At 40.5% G+C, this 18255-nt stretch overlaps 1 protein-coding gene across 2 annotated transcripts in view; it reads left to right on the top strand.

Annotated features, from left to right (window-relative positions):
• The window catches only part of AMOT (angiomotin), a 69352-nt gene extending 58150 nt beyond the window's left edge, over positions 1-11202 (top strand). Inside the window, exons 8-13 of one of the 2 annotated variants that reach the window (XM_073641144.1) lie at positions 500-649; positions 5271-5461; positions 8260-8382; positions 8980-9212; positions 10018-10242; positions 10432-11202. In XM_073641144.1, coding sequence (XP_073497245.1) covers positions 500-649; positions 5271-5461; positions 8260-8382; positions 8980-9212; positions 10018-10242; positions 10432-10529 — 1020 coding nt within the window. In that variant the 3' untranslated portion in view covers positions 10530-11202. The remainder of the gene's footprint in view (positions 1-499; positions 650-5270; positions 5462-8259; positions 8383-8979; positions 9213-10017; positions 10243-10431) is intronic. The other variant, XM_073641145.1, reaches the window with a different exon arrangement.
• Positions 11203-18255: the final 7053 nt, after the last annotated feature.

The raw sequence follows: 18255 nt of genomic DNA, 5'->3' as shown, positions 1-18255 counted from the left end.
CTCTCCCCATTGAAAAAAACCCCAAAACCGTTATCATTTGTGTAAAGGGAAGTCAGGCGTGAGAGCTTTCAGCCCAACGAATGTTTGCTTGACAGCTTAGGACACGTTTATTCATAGCGTTATGTCCAGATTTGGAACTTTGTTTGGATTTTGAGTCTCCTGTATTTTTGTTCCAATCCTGTCCTGCATTATGGCTGCTCCGATAACAATCACATGGTCAGAATTCAGCCATTAGTTTTCACAACCAACAGTAGAGATTAATCTCTGTCTTTTCCATTGGAAAAAAGTAGCTTTTTTTTTCATTTCTGAATTTACATAAAAGGTCTGTGCCCTTTCTTTTTTTTTATGTAAATGTAAACTGCAAAGTAAGGGGGAATATAGAAATTGTACCATCACGTAGTCCAGAGTAAAGAAATCACTGGCCGACGGCCATTTATGTAGACTCCTGAACCTTACAAAGGGACTTTTGTTAACAGCACACTTCTCATCTCATTTCTAGCTGAAGAAGAAGCAGGTTTATGTTGACAAAGTAGAAAAGATGCAGCAGGCCCTGGCTCAGCTCCAGGCGGCCTGCGAGAAGCGAGAACAACTGGAACATCGACTGCGCACCAGGCTGGAAAGAGAACTGGAATCTCTACGAATGCAGCAGGTACTACCATTTCACTTCACGTTAGAGTCTTGTTATCCAATTCTTTTTTTTTTTTTATTTAAAAAAAATTGAAATAGTTCAGTTAATGCAAATTGTTGTCATTACAGAAATTTTCCAGTGGGATTGTGATATTTTGTATCTCGCTTTTCCCTGGTTCAGCAGGAACAATTTTGCTTTCCATTTTGCCTTTGATAACTGCTCTACGTCTTTTCATTACGCTGCATTTCTATTGTGAACATCACTCATTTACAGGGTATATTTAACCTTCACACAAAGCACCTCCATTGGAAACAATGCTTTTGTGGACAGTATACTCATTATATATGTAAAAACACACATGCATGCATATAGATATAGATATAGACACATACACACTCTAGACATGGCAAAAAGCGTGAAAACGTTTATTCCATGCCGTCAGTCCGGCTCGAGGTATGAGTTTTTCCTCTATATACTATTATTTTCTGTTTGCCAGTGGATTTGGAGGACCGCACCCATACTTTAGAAGACTGGAGCAACTTCATTTCCTCATATACTGGTGTGTGTGTATATACACATATAATAAAGTTGCACCAGATATAGAGAGATACATTTATTTTTTATAACTTCAGTGCTAATATATGGTCTCTTTAAGGGGTCCATTGTTCGGAGAGCCCCTTCTTAAATGCTGTATTCCCCACAGTAAAATAAGAAGTATACCTCCTTCCCCCGTTGCTGTCCCAGTGATATTGGCCCCTACCTCCTGTCTCTCATGTTATGCTGCGTGACCACTGCAGACAATCAGTGGTCTCTAATGGGCTGCACCGCTCAGACGTCCCTCAGATGAAACTCAGATGTCCAATGGAAGTGTGAGAACTGCAGCACTTTAACGGCCGCTGATTGTCTGCAGCCTTCACATGACTTAACAATGTCAATTACTGACAGTGCTGGAATGGTGCCGGTGCAGCAGGTGAGTATCTCATTGGCGTTATTTTTTTTAAATTTTACACTGGGGAGAATAACATTTAAGAAAGGGTTGTCCGAGTAGTAGATAGGGGATAATTGCTTTAAAGTCACACACAGAAGGCTAATGGTAATGAGATAACTGATTAGCTTTTAGAGTCAGTGACGCCAAAATGCCAAAACTACAGGGTGGGCCATTTATATGGATACACCTAAATTAAATGGGAATGGTTGGTGATATCAGCTTCCTGTTTGTGGCACATTAGTATATGGGAGGGGGAAAACTTTTCCAGATGGGTGGTGACCATGGCGGCCATTTTGAAGTCGGCCATTTTGGATCCAACTTTATTTTTTTCAGTGGGAAGAGGGTCATGTGACACATCATACTTATTGAGAATTTCATAAGAAAAACAATGGTGTGCTTGGTTTTAACGTAACTGTATTCTTTCATGAGTTTTTTTTTACAAATTTATGACCACTTATAAAATGGGTTCAAAGTGCTGCACAGGCTTCCAGTATCCATTGTTTCTGATGCTGCACATCTCGTATCTTCACAGCATAGACAATTGCCTTCAGATGACCCCAAAGATAAAAGTCTAAGGGGGTCAGATCGGGAGATTTTGGTGGCCATTCAACTGGCCCACGACGACCTATCCTCTTTCTAGGAAACTGTTCATGTAGGAATGCTCGGACCTGACACCCATAATGTGGTGGTGGACCATCTTGTTGGAAAAACTCAGGGAACGTGCCAACTTCAGTGCATAAAGAGGGCAACACATCATCATGTAGCAATTTTAGATATCCAGTGGCATTGAGGTTTCCATTGATGAAGAATGGCCCCACTATCTTTGTACCCCATATACCACACCATACCATCAAGATGCATCTGAAACAACGGATACTGGAAGCCTGTGCTAGCATTTCTTCTGCGGTGTTGCTATCAGTGTGTCAAGAGTGGGAGAAGAGGGTTGCATTGACAATCCAACACAATGGGCAGCACTTTGAACACATCTGGAAAAGTTTTCCCCCTCCCATATACTAATGTGCCACAAACAGTAAGTTGATATCACCAACCATTCCCTTTTACTTTAGGTGTATCCATATAAATGGCCCACACTGTATTATACCAAAACAGCTATGTGTATCCATTACTCCACCACTCTTCCCAAGTACTGTGTAAGTATTGTGCCGTGAGATGAATCCTACATATCCTTGTTTTTTGATGCACTCGCAGTAAGCCATTGGTGCAGGATATCTGGATTCTGTTTAGTAAAGCTGTGTGACGTGCATGAGCTGTGTTATCGGTTTTCAGAAATGTGATGCTGAATGCCACTGTTTAGCTTTTTAATTGTTTGTGTTTTTGTTCAGCTTTTCTAAATGTTTCCCTTTGTATTATGTTATTATCATAATCCACATGCACATTAAATATACATTGGTCTTCATATAGCAGACCGACAGACGCCCCAGAAATAGCCTGTATAAATTTAGTTCTTTCTTTGGCCAGAGCAAAGTGCTGCGTGTGCACATTACTACTAAATTATTTGCACAGTCAGGTCATTGCAAACCCCCAGCCTTCCAAGAGTCCTGCAAAAACTAGCAAGGGTGAACTGTGGTCAGCAGCTCCTGCAGAGCGCCAGCACAACAATCGCCTTGTTTGTGTGTTGTGTCCAGAAGGAAAACCTAATCCTGCTCCCCTCAAGCTGCTTCTTCAAGGACTGGACTTGTCAGCTGAGCTCCCAGTGTCTTGTATGCTAACATGTGGCGCGTCTCTTATCTCCATCAATGCTCCATTGTTCTGCACTCCCGTACATTATACAACTATGTCTACTGAATGCTGCTTTATATTTTACTGTGTGCATCCTATTTAACGTTAAGAGTCACTTTGGTCAAACTGGGAGCCCACCTCGTGGTCATTTAAAGGAGTTGACTATTTGCAATGTTGTCCTAAACTTGTGTGTACTCTCATGGTAGACCCTTACCCCCCATTTCTTAATGCATCACCCATTCCATGCCTTCCATTGCATCAATGTATAAGGAGAAGACACTCATGGCTCCCAAGATTATGTGATTTATTCCATCTCTTCCCTGTTTTCATCCGTTTTTGTGCTGGAGCTAAATGTTCAGCTCGGGTGCAGATAAAGGCAGCATAATGTTGCTTTATCTGGACGTGCACTGAACGATCAGTGCATACATAAAAAAGAATGTGGCTGGGTAAATCATGGTAGTCACGAGTATCTACTGTTTTACACATTGGGCAGAATGGAGGCTAAAAAGAAAGAAAGGCTACAGCTGTAAGAAATAAGGAGAAATTGGGTCTGACATGTAGGTGGCCAGCCCCTTTAAAGTCTTCCATTAACTTCAGATCAAATCTGAGCGAGAAGTTTCATCTGTTTAGTCAGGTCAAAAATTCTAAAGGTATTAGGGCTAAGGGTGTGCTCACACGAAATGCGTTGGCCTTGGTCCCTAGGACTATGCGTCGGGCTGCTGTTGAGTAGTGTATTTAAGGCATATTTTTAACCTGAATAAATAAAGTTGTGGATTTATTGAACCTCTTCTCTGGTGCTAGATTTTATTTATTTTTATTTTTACTCATTTATATAGCACCATTACTTCCATAGCGCTTTACAGACATCATCATCATCACTGTCCCCAGTGGGACTCCCAATCTGAATTCCCTATCATAATGTCTTTGGGTGGAAACCGGAGAACCTGGAGGAAAACCACACAAATACGAGGAGAACATACAAACTCCTTGCGGATGGTGTCCTTAGTGGGATTGACCCCAGAACTACAAAACTACAGTGCTAACCACTGAGCCACCATGCTGCCCTACAAATTTTACCCTTTTGCATACACTCTCTGGTCCGCAAGCCTGCATGCATTGCTGGATGACCTGTTTCCTGACATCTATTTAGTCTTCATGATGCTGAAAGCGTTAGCAATGTTAGAGCTTTCTGTACGCCCCATATTCTTCTATTAGTTAATGTTAGTGTCACAAGATCATGGCTTCTATGATAAATAGATACAGAATTGCCAAAACTGTATCCATCTGGGACCAAGTACCGAAAATGAATAGAGTAATTTTAGAAATACTTTTAGACGTGTCCAGTTCTCCAGAACCTCACCAATGTTGTATCCCTCCTGTAGGGGCTGAATTATTTAAATGACTTGGGGGGGGGGGGGGGGGGGGAAGGAATCCAACTGGGAAAACTGTAGACTAAAAACTTGTATCTTTTTTATCATGATTAAAAATCGATCGTATGTCTCGGAGAGATCAAATGTACAAGGAAATTGTTGGCAAACCTATGCTTTTCGGCATAATGCCTTACTGATACCATGATTGTTTTTAAGTGCTGCTCTGGCACATCTGCATGTGGGAATTATCCAACGCTGGAGACCCTACACATCTGTAATCTGACTCCTCCCTGTCTTTTCTTCAATTATTTGACATTATTACATTGATATAAATTGGCTGATCCAGGGAAAAGAGATTTTTGTACATGTCATACAGTAAACCTTTCAATACCTATGAGATTATTTGGCATTGGATGAAGCATAGTTTTTGTAGCTTTATGTAATATTGACACCTATATGGCTGAAGATGCTGCACAACTACGGAAGCTATAGTGTCCTGTCGTCAATATTAAGTCAAACTTACCCAAGTTCATATTTGTTACAGCGCCAAGGAAATACTCAATCCACCAGTGTTTCTGAGTATAATGCTGCCGCCCTAATGGAGCTTCTCCGAGAGAAAGAGGAGAGGGTGCTGGCTCTGGAGGCGGACATGACCAAGTGGGAGCAGAAGTACTTGGAGGAGAGCGTAATGAGACAGTTCGCACTGGATGCTGCTGCCACTGTGGCTGCTCAGAGGTGACTGAGTGATATTTTTTGGACATATTGTTAATTTTAATTTTTATTTTTTATTTTTTTCAATGGAACCTGTATGCTATTTACTTGCAGATATAGTAGTAATTTTCAGGCAAATAGTGGTAAAATCTTGCCTGCTTGCCTTACTGGAAGTGCAGCTACAGGGAGAAAATGAACTTATATCCTCCCTGTGGCCGCTCACTCTTAGTCATAGGGGGAGTGCAGGGGGCTATTAGTAACAATTCACTATACGGTAAGCTGCGGCTATACTCACTCCTCGATATATTGATTGACAGCCCACTCTGCAGCTTGTATGTGTGTGCAGAATAGGCTGTCAATCAAAGTGTTGGGAAGCAGTTACCGCCACTACTTACCAGAAAGTGAATGGTCACTGTAACAGACCCCTGTGACTAGAAGCGAGCGGCCGCAGGGAGGAAATAAGTGCATTTTCTCCTTAATGTAGCTGCTCCAGTAAGACAGACAGGAATGATTTTAACGCTATGTACCTGCAGATTGCCACTATATCTGTAGGTAAATACCGTTTCTGAAATGACAGATTCCCTGTAAAGGATTTATCCAGGACTATTTATTTTTTTTACTACGGGCCTAAGAACTAACAGGCTGGTAGTTGCTGACTACCTGCCTTTCATGTCTGGTGCTGATTTCTGCTAGCACGCAGCGCTCACAGACTGCTCTTGCGGACAGTTCAGTGGCTTCTACTGATGTCACGTCAGCGGAGCAGCGGCTTCTCCTCCGCTCTGCTCTGTTGATGTAGTGTGACTCCTGACATCATGCTGATTGACAGCTGGCTCTCCGCTGCCGAACTGCAGTCTGCTGTCAATCAGCATGACGTCTGCAGTCACGCCCCATCGACAGAGCTGCTTGGAAAAGGACGTGAAGCCGCTGAATCACCGGGAGGAGTGGTCGGTGACCTTTTGGGTACAGCAGGCAGGTAGTGCCTTCTGTTAACAACTCCCTGCCTGTTAGTTTTTAGACCCATAGTAAAAAAAAAAATAAATGGTCCTGGACAACCCCTTTAAGTTAATCAGTTCACTTCCTTAACCTTTTTGTGTAACCTTAGCCATACTTTTTTTCTGCTGCTGTACAACCAGATTTAATGAAGAACTCAATGTTGAAGCGGAAAACTTTTAATGTAGTTTAAAGTGGAAAGATTAGATTTGTTATATCTTAATTATAAATTGGGGATTAACTAGAGATGGGCACAACTGGACATGTTGCTCAAAGTTGCATTTTCCTTGTTTTGGGTAAAATTTTACTCTTCACTTTTCACTATAAAGGAGATTGTTATTCTCCCAGTGTAGGTTACTTAATTGTCAGCCTGCAAATCCAAGTATGTGCTGATGTGGTGAAAAAACAGCCTAGACCCTATAGACAGCTCTCTGAGCTGTGCATTCTGCCCTTATCTTATCTGCTGGTGTACTCTTCTCAGGACTCTGTGTTGGAATTTACTAGTTATTTCAGGGACATGGCTGTTTGAAGAGCTGAAAGTTGTAAAACTGCATATCTGGGTCCTGAGCCAGCGTAAGCAAATTACTTAACTGTGTGTGTGCTCCTGCCGAACGTTCTGCAAGGTACCATACTTGCAAAATGTTCATAAATACTAGTCAATTCTATAGTGACTGTCACCTAAGGGTTTAAGCACCCATTAAGTGGCTCCCGTCACGGCTTACTTACGAACCCCCCCCCCCCCCCCCCCCGCAAAACTGCTTTCGGAAGTATGTGCCGATGGAGCTATTGACTATAATGGTGCTGGCAGACTGAACGTGTGCTTTGCTGTGCATCATTTTTGGACGTATGCGCCTACGAGAGGCAGACATCCAGATGCAGTCTACTACTGCGTTCCGATTTCTTCTTGTTTAAGCTTACTTGGATATCACTTATTTGTCATCTTCTGAAGTATGCGAGCATCACTTCATAAAAAAGGCGTTCATTTCACCCCCCTCTACTCCATAGCCTGATGGATTATTTTATCCATGTACTATGTTGTGTAAGGCATTGCTACACTTACACTTAGGGCTTGCTCACACTAGCGTTGATTCTTTTTTTCCGAGAATAGGATTGATGATGGTAATGACATCTGATCCGAGTTTGATCAAAGTGAGAGAATCGTATCACAGGTGTGGAGAAGACGGAGAACTTAATTTCGCCATCTTTTCCATTGTCTGTGTCCATGTAAATCGGACGACACTCAGATGATATCCGAGTGCTGTCCGATGTTTTACACACACCCATAGACTTGTATGGGTCCACGTGATCCGATTTGTGAAGTCACTGGCAGCATGCTGCAATCGGCATGAGGAAAAAAAACGCTGATCTGCACTGCCCCATAGTGTAACATTGGTCTGAGTACTAATCAATAAATTATCGGATAGCACTCGTCTGAGTTATACGCTCATGTGAGTGTGCCCTTAAAGTATAACTACATTTTCACAAAACTTTTGACATTTTAGGAGTTTTGGTTGCTGATCTTGCCACTGCTAAAACAGGGAGCAGAATCAATCCACCGAGCACTGTTCTGACGAAGGACTGGCTCATAAACTTTTTCTTGAGCCCCTCTTCAGTCTCTGCGGAGAGCATTGCTAGACTTTTCCCGCAGCAGCCAAACCTCCACCATTCAACGCTTCTGACATGTCTCTGATATGTAAAAAGTTTTCTGAAAGTGCAGTCACTCTTTAAGTGTCATAAGAGCTAAGAAATGCCTTTTGTATTTACCATGACTTATTTTACTTGTGTCCTGACTTGGGAACTAACTTCTGTGCTATTTACATATCTTATTCCAGGGACACCAGCTCAATAAGCCATTCTCCCAGTTCAAGCTTTGATATCACCCTGGAGGCCCGTATCCAGAAGGAAGAAGAAGAGATACTTTTAGCCAACAGAAGATGTGTAGATATGGAGGGAAGGTGAGATCTAAGGTGTCATGAATACCTTTTTGGTTTCATAATTCTCATGAAACATTGGTCTTTCCGAGGCCAGTAGGTGACTGATGTAGCTGATGTTTTTTTAACATTCCAATTTGCCGCAAAAAAAATAATCTACGCTAAACCTGACTATTCAGGGAAAATGGGTCACATACTGTAAATGTAAACTGGCACATAACTGCTCCTTTCTACTGATTGTTGGGAGATTTCTAAAATAAGATGAGTTCATCCAGTGAACCAGCAAACTGAACTAGGTACGCCAGTGGAAGATATCATTATCTGATTCCCTCGAGAATCCACAATTTTATCTTTGTTTGGCTGACAGTGGACTGACAGGACAGCGAAAGTGATGACGCTGAGGTGAATCCGCCTTGCAGCATTTCTGAGCAGCAGGTGGCACACCTGTTAGAATAAGATCTTCAGGGTTCAGTTGAGATTTAACGTTATGACGGCTAGAGTAGCCTAGCGTGCTGCGCTATCCAAAGCCCTGCTGATAGCATGATCAGGCTATAGTGACTTGCAAAATGTAATAGATCGAAGTTTAAATGTAAAGATGTCTCTATCTTTTATCTGTGCCAGGATAAAGACACTTCATGCTCAGATAATTGAGAAAGACGCTATGATTAAGGTGCTTCAACAACGTTCTCGTAAAGATCCCAACAAGACAGATCAACCATCTACAATGCGCCCATCAAAGTCTCTAATGTCTATCTCCAATGCCAGCTCTGGACTACTCTCTCACTCATCTACACTCAGCAGCACACCCATCCTGGAGGAAAAGCGAGAGGACAAAAGCTGGAAAGGCAGTTTGGGTATGATTCAGTACTATATACATTATCAATAAACGTGATCCAGTATATGCACTGCAAAAGGTTTCTCCGTGTTATGTGTTGCAGAAGGTTTCTCCATGTTATGTGCTGCAGAAGGTTTATCCATGTTATGTGCTGCAGAAGTTTTATCCTTGTTATGTGTTGCAGAAGGTTTCTCCATGTCATGTGCTGCAGAAGGTTTATCCATGTCATATGTTGCAGAAGTTTTATTCATGTCATGTGTTGCAGAAGGTTTCTCCATGTCATGTGTTGCAGAAGGTTTCTCCATGTCATGTGTTGCAGAAGGTTTCTCCATGTCATGTGTTGCAGAAGGTTTCTCCATGTCATGTGTTGCAGAAGGTTTCTCCATGTCATGTGTTGCAGAAGGTTTCTCCATGTCATGTGTTGCGGAAGGTTTCTCCATGTCATGTGTTGCGGGAGGTTTCTCCATGTCATGTGTTGCGGAAGGTTTCTCCATGTCATGTGCTGCGGAAGGTTTCTCTGTCGTGCCCATGCTTTGTGTATTTCATACTGTTATCCATCTCGCGCTCCTCTATGAATGGCATCGTTAGTAATACTGCCAACAAATTTTAGTTTTATGTAGGTGTTTTTTGAGTATTTTTTAAAGAAAGATGTTTAGTGATTAGTCTCTATAAAAATACATATTCACTTTGAACTTTTGAGTTTTTAGGTCTAGAATTGTTTTCTTAGGTATGGCAAAATTATAATTCATAATGGAAAAAGCAAAGGGTGTGTAATTATATATAATGTTTTATGCTATTTCTTATATATATTTATTCTTTTGTAGGTGTGCTGCTAGGGACAGAATATCGTGCAGAGTCCATCTCATCCACTCCTTCTCCCGTACTTCCATCCACACCACAACTTTCTGGACATTCAAAGACTGGTAGCAGAGATTGCTGCACACAGACAGATCGAAATAATGAGCAAAGCAAAGCCCCTTCAGTGAGCGCATCTCCAGGACCGGGGAGGCTGGCCACTCCTAGCCCTATGTACAACTCTGAGAAAACAGGTTTGTGTCAATCCAGAAATGACTGATGTCTACAGATTATGCGATTTTGTCTTTTTTAAAGTCTTCTGCTTCTTGCATCCAGTAATCTGAATTCCTCCAGACTTCAGATGGTTTCAGTACCAGTTTTGAATTATTTGCCATTGGTATCCTAATTTACTATTGACAGTAATTTTATTTTCTTCCCTATAGATGCAGTTTTTCAGTCCAACACCTTGGATCGAAAAAATCCTATTCCGTCCATGAGCCAAGATCTTACAGATGGGGAATTGGTGGAATATCTGATCTAATGGAAATTTCTATCTTTTTTTAATTTGAACTATTATGGTATTTATAGGAAGATCTACTTCAAAGATATTTATACACAATTTTTTTTCCTTTTTTCCAGTCAAGTCGACTTTTTATATTTGTAAATTACATTAATGCATTTTGTACAGAACTGAAGAGACCTAAGTGTTGAAAGTAATCTATAATTCTTGGCATGGAAAGCCTATGACCGATTTCTCTTTGTAGCTTAAAGCAAATGGCCTATCTGCTGGCAGAAGACTTGGCACCTGGTCTTTTTGGATGGCATTGGGGGGATACTTAGACGATCTTTTGTCTTTTGAATGGGGAAAGAATTGAATGTTCTTCTGGCAGCTGTATACTTATATGTTGCCGACCCACTTTTAAGAGAATGAAAATGTACTAGTTTTTACATTATGTAACAGATGGTAAAACAAAAAGTACATCTATGATGTATTGCATTTTTAGCAGAGGTCTAGTTTGTTAAAATATAAAAGAAAGGCTTTTATACTAATGAGCATGATAGTGAGATAGTGAGGACTCCAGCCGAGCATGCTGGCGAGCACCCCCATGTGAGCATGCTGGCGAGCACCCCCATGTGAGCATGCTGGCAAACACCCCCATGTGAGCATGCTGGCGAGCACCCCCATGTGAGCATGCTGGCGAGCCCCCCCCCCCCATGTGAGCATGATGGCGAGTTCCCCCCCCCATGTGAGCATGCTGGCGAGCCCCCCCCCCCCATGTGAGCATGATGGCGAGTTTCCCCCCCATGTGAGCATGATGGTGAGCCCCCCCCCCCCATGTGAGCGTAATGGCGAGGCCACACCGATGTGAGCATGATGGTGAGTTCCCCATGAGAGCATGACCATTCCTCGCCCTGCATTGTGCACTGCATCTAACATTCCAATGCTCTTATTACATTGGGTAATTCATGCACAATTATCTGCAGTGTTTTTATAATCTACATTGCCTGAACATATATGCATTTCTAAAGCATAGAAAATGATTCAAATAAATGTATTGCAACTTACTGAAGAATATGTATTTTAAGGATGCATGTAGAAAGATATTGCATGTTCTCAAAAGCAAATAATTGGGCTCAAGTATGGACAAGAGGGAATAAACCATGCCTCCAATAGCAATGGCTTCACTGTTTTGCCATAGATTGGATCATTGTTGTTTTGCCCTCTGACCCTCTGAAGGTGATTGCGTAGTGCATTGCTTTATATTGGAATGCTATTTGCTGACATGTGAGTTAAGCATATAAGAAGGTCATTGATTTGAGTCTAGAAGTTGGGATTACCGCAGTATTTGCACAAATGAATCCCAGCATGTCTCATAGACAAACTTAAAAATTCTCTTATTCACTGGTTTATATAACATGGCCCCCGGTGCCAGCACCCATTTGTCAAGTGTCAGACATTCCGGACACCAACCTAGACATGGCATTTAAGATCTATTCCATGGGTCTGAACATTTCTTGGACCTGCTTTAAAAATCCTGCACAGTTATAGTTGTTACAAAATCCAGAAAGGGGGAACATTACAAAATGCAATTATGACAAGGACAATTTTCCATAACCTCTTAACAAGTTTTTTTTAGTAGGTAACTATTTACAGATCATTGGATTCATTATGATCCCAGCGTTTTCACCACATGCAGGAATCCATGTTAGTCACCTTTACGTCACCCAAGGTTAACATAGAAAGGAGTATCCAGAAACTTCTGGACCATAGATCATTTCTATAGGGCCTAAATGATAGATTAGTAAAGAGTGTATTCAACATTTTGCATATTATAGAGCTACATAAATAACTAAGTGCTACTGTTGGCTTCCCCTTATGGTTTGACATAAATGAATAACCACAGTCCTCAAAAGGTGCAAATACTCGCTGTTTTTCATAAAAGCGTATAATGTTCTTCATGGTTGCCTTCTTCTGTATCAACCACCTCTTTGTGGCACTTTTTCCTTGTGACACCTCCTCTTTGTGGCACTTTTTCTTTGTGACACCTCCTCTTTGTGGCACTTTTTCTTTTGGGACACTTCCTCTTTATGGCACCTCCTCTTTGTGGCACTTCCTCTATGTGGCACCTCCTCTTTGTGACACCACCTCTTTGTGGCATCTCCTCTCTGTGGCACTTTTCCTTTGTGGCAGTCTTCTTCGTATAGTCATTTATTGGCCATGGTCTAGGCTACAAAATATACTGTTACTTTTGTTTAGGTTACAAATAACTGTGTCAAGACTCTTTATATTTTTTTATACCATTCTCTGTGGAAATACAAAAGTTTTTTTTGTTAAATTAGCAATAATTTTTTTTATTAACCACACATTTTATTTAATCAGTCAGCCATGTAATTTACAGATATCGCATTTTTTTAAAAATCATTTTTACATTTATTTTTTTTCCCATGTAGTTGGAATTTCAGCTGATCAGCGAAATGATTTCTATACATATTTTAAGTATGTAGACTGAGATTTCTATTCATAAATGAAGGAGATTATTAGAGAATTAAAGTTCATTTAATTCAGACAGTATTCAGAAGTAGAGGCCTGAAGTAACGTTGCTCAGCAGATATGGTTAGTGTATCTGAGGATTTTCATTTAGTTACTTTTACTGCAGGTAACTATCAGTAAAACTGGGGATGGAAAACAATGTACATATCCTGAAGATGTAAATACTTTTTGACCTGCTGAATGTTTTGTGGGTTATTTTGCTTAGTAACAAGACTTTATTTTTTCCTGAACACATTGTTCCGTTGATGACTTTGCACTGCCAGATAGGAGCATTTAATCAGATTTTTTTTTTTTAAGTCATTTAATTTCTTAGCTTTTTTTTTTTTCTAGGTATATTTTCATTAAATTCAACTTTTGTATTTCCTTGCTCTTTGACTGTTGAAGGTATCCAATGAGTATTGCTGAGCAATATGTTGCTGGACATTGTGGTAGCTGAAAAGTTATTTAATGACTTGTATATTAAATGCATATTTTTCTTTTTTTTTCTTCTTTACCAAGTAGAACTTGGGTATTAATATTTAAAAAAAAACATTTACTCAGTTTTATTAAGTTTTTTTTTTTTTAAAATATAAATGTAGTTACTTTTATTCAGTCTGAATTGTATGCTTCTTTGTTTGAGCGCCTTGACGGTCAATGTGTATGCTATACCGAATGGCCGCCAATAAGATCTCCTACTTGTTTTTAATCAAGTGGCAGATTTGGCCCTCCTCAGTAGAACATATTTCAGTTTGAGGTTTTTTTTTTTAATTCCCTTTTATTTTTTTGTTGTAAAGACCCGAGCATCTTTCCTGTCTTTTCACCATCTTATTGTTTGCTTCTTCCGCTGTTATTGTGAGGCAGAGTAATGTGAAAACGAGAGAAGTATAGTTGCTGCTCTTGCCAAGACTGGCTTAATCAGGAAAACGTAGTAGCGGTGCCAATACATTTTTATCCTGTTGTTCTGGCTGCTAGTCGCTCTCCTGCCCTTGCTGCCAGCACTGTGTGTTAAGATGAGAACAGAAAGGGGTTGGAAGCAGGAACTGCCGGCTTCCTGGATACTAATACCATAAGACCCAATTGTATGCATTTGTGTCAGGATTACGGGCCCTTACATTTGGTCTGAAATATACAAATATTCCTCAGTTTCCTCACTGAAAGATTTCATTTGCATCCAGTATGTTTAAACATGAAATATTCTCATGGCTTAGAATTTACACTATTAGTTAAAAGGATATTCCCATCTCCAAGATCCTATCTGAATATGTAGTAGATGTAATAATAATAATATTAGCAAATACCTCCAATTGGAAATGTAGTATAGTTTTTCTCATTAGCTGTGTCTCTTTCCTCATGTGCAGGGCATTGCAGGACCTTAGGTATCCATGGTTACTGCCCCTAGCAACTAGCTGTCACTATATCAGTTGTCATAACCATGGATACCTAAGGTCCTGCAATGCCTGCACATAGTGAATCAGAAAAACTATATTACATTTCTAATTGGAGGTATTTGCTAATATTATTTTTGTTACACCGACTACATATTGGGATAGGATCTTGGAGAAGGGAATGCCCCTTTAAATAACACATTTGATATTTTATTAAAAAATGAATGATTTGCACCAGGGGCGGTCACAAAAAATGGCCTCTGTGAAGGAAAAATATATGGACCGTTTGCCATCCAATAGTTCATCCTGATGCATAATTCCATGTGCTTTGGAGGTGTGTGTGCCCCTTGCATCTTGAGCCCCTGTGCGGCTGCACAGGTTGCACCAATGGTATGTCCGCCCCTGATTTGCATGTCAATAGAAATACTCCCAAGGGAGGCCATTGTTTCTGGTGGTAAATAGCACTTCATCTCTGTTGTGTGAGTTTGGCTGGCAGCTGTTTCCCTTCCTTCCTTCTCCTTTATTTTCAATGGAGAGAGAGAAGTAAGTCACTAGCAGTCAGTTCTGTTGGCAGCAATATCCTGTGAGGATTGGGCATGGAAATTCAATATGTCCGATTCTTCTCCTCTTTCCCCCCCGACTTCATCTGTCAGGGTAGAGTTGGGAGGCCCTCAGTATATACATAAGATAGTCAGACGATCCTGCTAAAATAAGTGGGTTTGGTTGAGTTTGCTTCTATGTTTATAGGCACTTGAAGTCTCTTAGGTCATCAATTGTTTAGCCCTTTAATGAGTAATCTGTAGGTGAATGGGAGACCGGAGTAGTCGGCAGTGGCGGGCGTTCAAGTGAATGGGAGATAAAGTGCAGTACTCCACTGCACCCCCACTAACAATGTACTGGGCTGCTGTGTTTCGTCCTTACATCAGATTACTGCTGATCCAGGTGGGTGCTGGTTGTCGGACCCCCATCGTTCTCATATTGATGACCTCTCGTAGATCATCAATTATTCCTTTTTAATGTGATTTTCCAGTTGGGATGTACATACTATAGCAGCAGGTCATATTGATGCTTTGGGGCTTTTTGAGTGAGAGATCCTAATGAGAACCTGTGCAGGACTTCCCTTTCCAAAGGAAGCTTCATTGGCAAACATGGGTATAGGAAATGGCTATTGTCTTTACTATGGAATTTCTTATGTGTTCACAACTGTCCTCCACCTAAATTTATTTAAAAAATATTTGCTTAATATTGCAGATAGTAATGTGGAAATGCATGACTTTACCGCTGCCAAGCACTTTTTTTTCCCACTTCTGTTACATTAGTGCCAAGACAAAATTGGCTGTGGTCACCCTTTGCAGATTTACTTAGTCATAGCTAGGATCAGGTCCAAAGAGGAAAACCAGTAAGTGTCCATTCACACTTCTCCTTTGTTTTGGCTTGAAGAAGAGTCCATAAAGACATGGCCCAATCTTAGGAAGGGAAATATACGTGAGGACTTTGGAATATTTAAACCATCATTTAGAATTAGACTATCCAGGGCGGATTTTCACTAGGGATTGTATTCACACACTGCAGATTTGTTGTAGAAATTTCTGCAGTTAAAAAATAATTTTCCTGTTGCAGAGGTGTGAATTGATCCTTACAGCCATATTACATAAATGGAGAATGTCCGTATTGATGGCACTAGAACAGAAAGCTGGAGAGGAGATACTACAGCTTTTGTGTATCATTGTGCTGGATATAATGCAGTATTACATGCACTTACAGGATTTTATACAATATACTCATGTTTGGTTATTAATACTATATAACAGTGCAGGTATATGACAAATTAGGAACTATTCTACAAGTCGGAAATAGTAAGGTGGCCATAATATGGGCACGTTTTAGTATTTGCGGTAACTATACCTGTAGCTGCCATGGTTCTGTGTGGCTTCTACGTGGTTGTGGAAAAGTGGCCAAAGAAGGTGCAAAGTGCACATAAAATGATACCAGTAAATATTAGTAGTTGGTTGTCCATGAAGAATTATTCCATAGGAGATTCTAAACTGGACAAGGGGTCCAACAAGAAAAAAAAACTTCTCTTTTTAACAGGGGGTTCAAAATACATGATAGAAAATATATCTCCATAAAGCACTTGGATTTAGCGCATCATTTTCCTTTCTGGTGCCTGAGCTCCCATGGGATCACAATACTTAATTGTGGCATATACTTAGTCATGTTCTTTTTGGATGCACGTCTTCACCTCTTAAATATGACTCTAATTTTTTTTACATTTTCTTTGAAAATTAAAATTGTGTTAGTATTTTAACGCTGAGAATTTTACATTGATGCCAAACGATTGTATGTCTGTAATTCTGTACTTGATTACCAATCTATCAACAGTGATTATAACAAATCTGTAATAATCTGCATGAGGAAGCGAGGGCAGGGTAAGCAATGTACTCTTGTCATTTGTGAATGACCATTGTCGAGGGATTTGCTGAGCAAAAGTTTGTTTCTTTTTTTTCTCTTTTCTTTGTACAGTTTTTACAATGTTTTGTAACAAAAGAATTATTTTTGCACTACTCTGTTGCTATGCTCTTAAACTGGAAAATAAATGAAATCCATCAGATGCCTACATATTCTTATTTGTATGCTTTGCGACCTGTTTATTTAGTCTAGAATGCTGTTGTCTGGAAATGTTTGATATTTGTCGGAGCTTTTCTCCCTCAGTTATTGAATTTGTGCCTCTAAAATACACTCACATATTTTCTGCATTCCCTGTACAGACATGACCCCCCCACATCAATATTTAGACATATGGATTATGATTAGTGATGAGCGAGTATGCCTCATTAATCCTTTCGGCGAGCACGCTTGGGTGCTCGCCGAGTATTTTGCTGTGCTCAGCATTTCATTCATTGTCGCCACGCCTGCAAGTGTCACAGCTGCTAGACAACCGTGACACTTGCAGAGAGAGCCTGATGAACAAGCTATCTCTCCATGTATCACAGCTGTCTAACAGCCGTAACACTTGTAGGTGCAGCAACAATGAATGAAACGCCGAGCATGCCAAAATACTCAGCGAGCATGCTTGCTGAAAGGGTTAATGAGGCACACTTGCTCATCACTAATTATGATACATAGTTGACCTGGAGATGTCAAACATTACAAAACGGTAAGCTATTTCACAATGGCCCTTGATCAATTTGGATAAATGAGTGCAATTTGGGGACATTTTTGCGGTTCAAACGGTTAATATAATTGTAAATTATCTCTTATCCACATGATAGGTGGTAACTTGTAACTTGCTGATAACTGGGAGTCCCGATGCTGGTACCCACATTGATCCAGAGAACATTGTTCTGGGCTGCCTTGTTTGAAGGAAGCCAAAGTCCTGCATGCACAGCACCACTTTGATCTATGGGACCGCCGAAAATGGTCAAATTTACTAATTACTATGTGATGCTTTAGGGCTTGTTCAGATGACACATTAAACGTCCGCACGCTGTTTCTGTGCAAAACTGATAACATCCAGACAGCACAATGATTAATGCAAGTCAGTGTGGCCGTTTACTTGAATTTTTTTGCACACGGACCGATGATCTACATGTAAAAATAGCAGCATGCTCTACTTCCACATTCAGGACCAGACTCGCCAATTATACATCAGTGGGTCAAAATGGATTACACATGGATTACCATCCGTATGTTATGCGTTTATCATGGATACATTACAATTCTAAAAGGTAGGAGACTGTACTTGTCCTTTATTAAATTGTTCATTTAAAAAACAGATGGCGTATGGATGTACAAAATGGACACACGGATTATATACGGACATAAAAAACACACAATGATACAAGATGGAC

Source organism: Phyllobates terribilis, unplaced genomic scaffold (assembly GCF_046119375.1).
Source record: "Phyllobates terribilis strain yellow unplaced genomic scaffold, ASM4611937v1 Scaffold_7__3_contigs__length_470593459, whole genome shotgun sequence".
NCBI classification, from domain to species: Eukaryota; Metazoa; Chordata; class Amphibia; order Anura; family Dendrobatidae; genus Phyllobates; species Phyllobates terribilis.
Note: the sequence above shows the minus strand (reverse complement) of the source record. Positions and strands in the feature narration are given on the sequence as shown.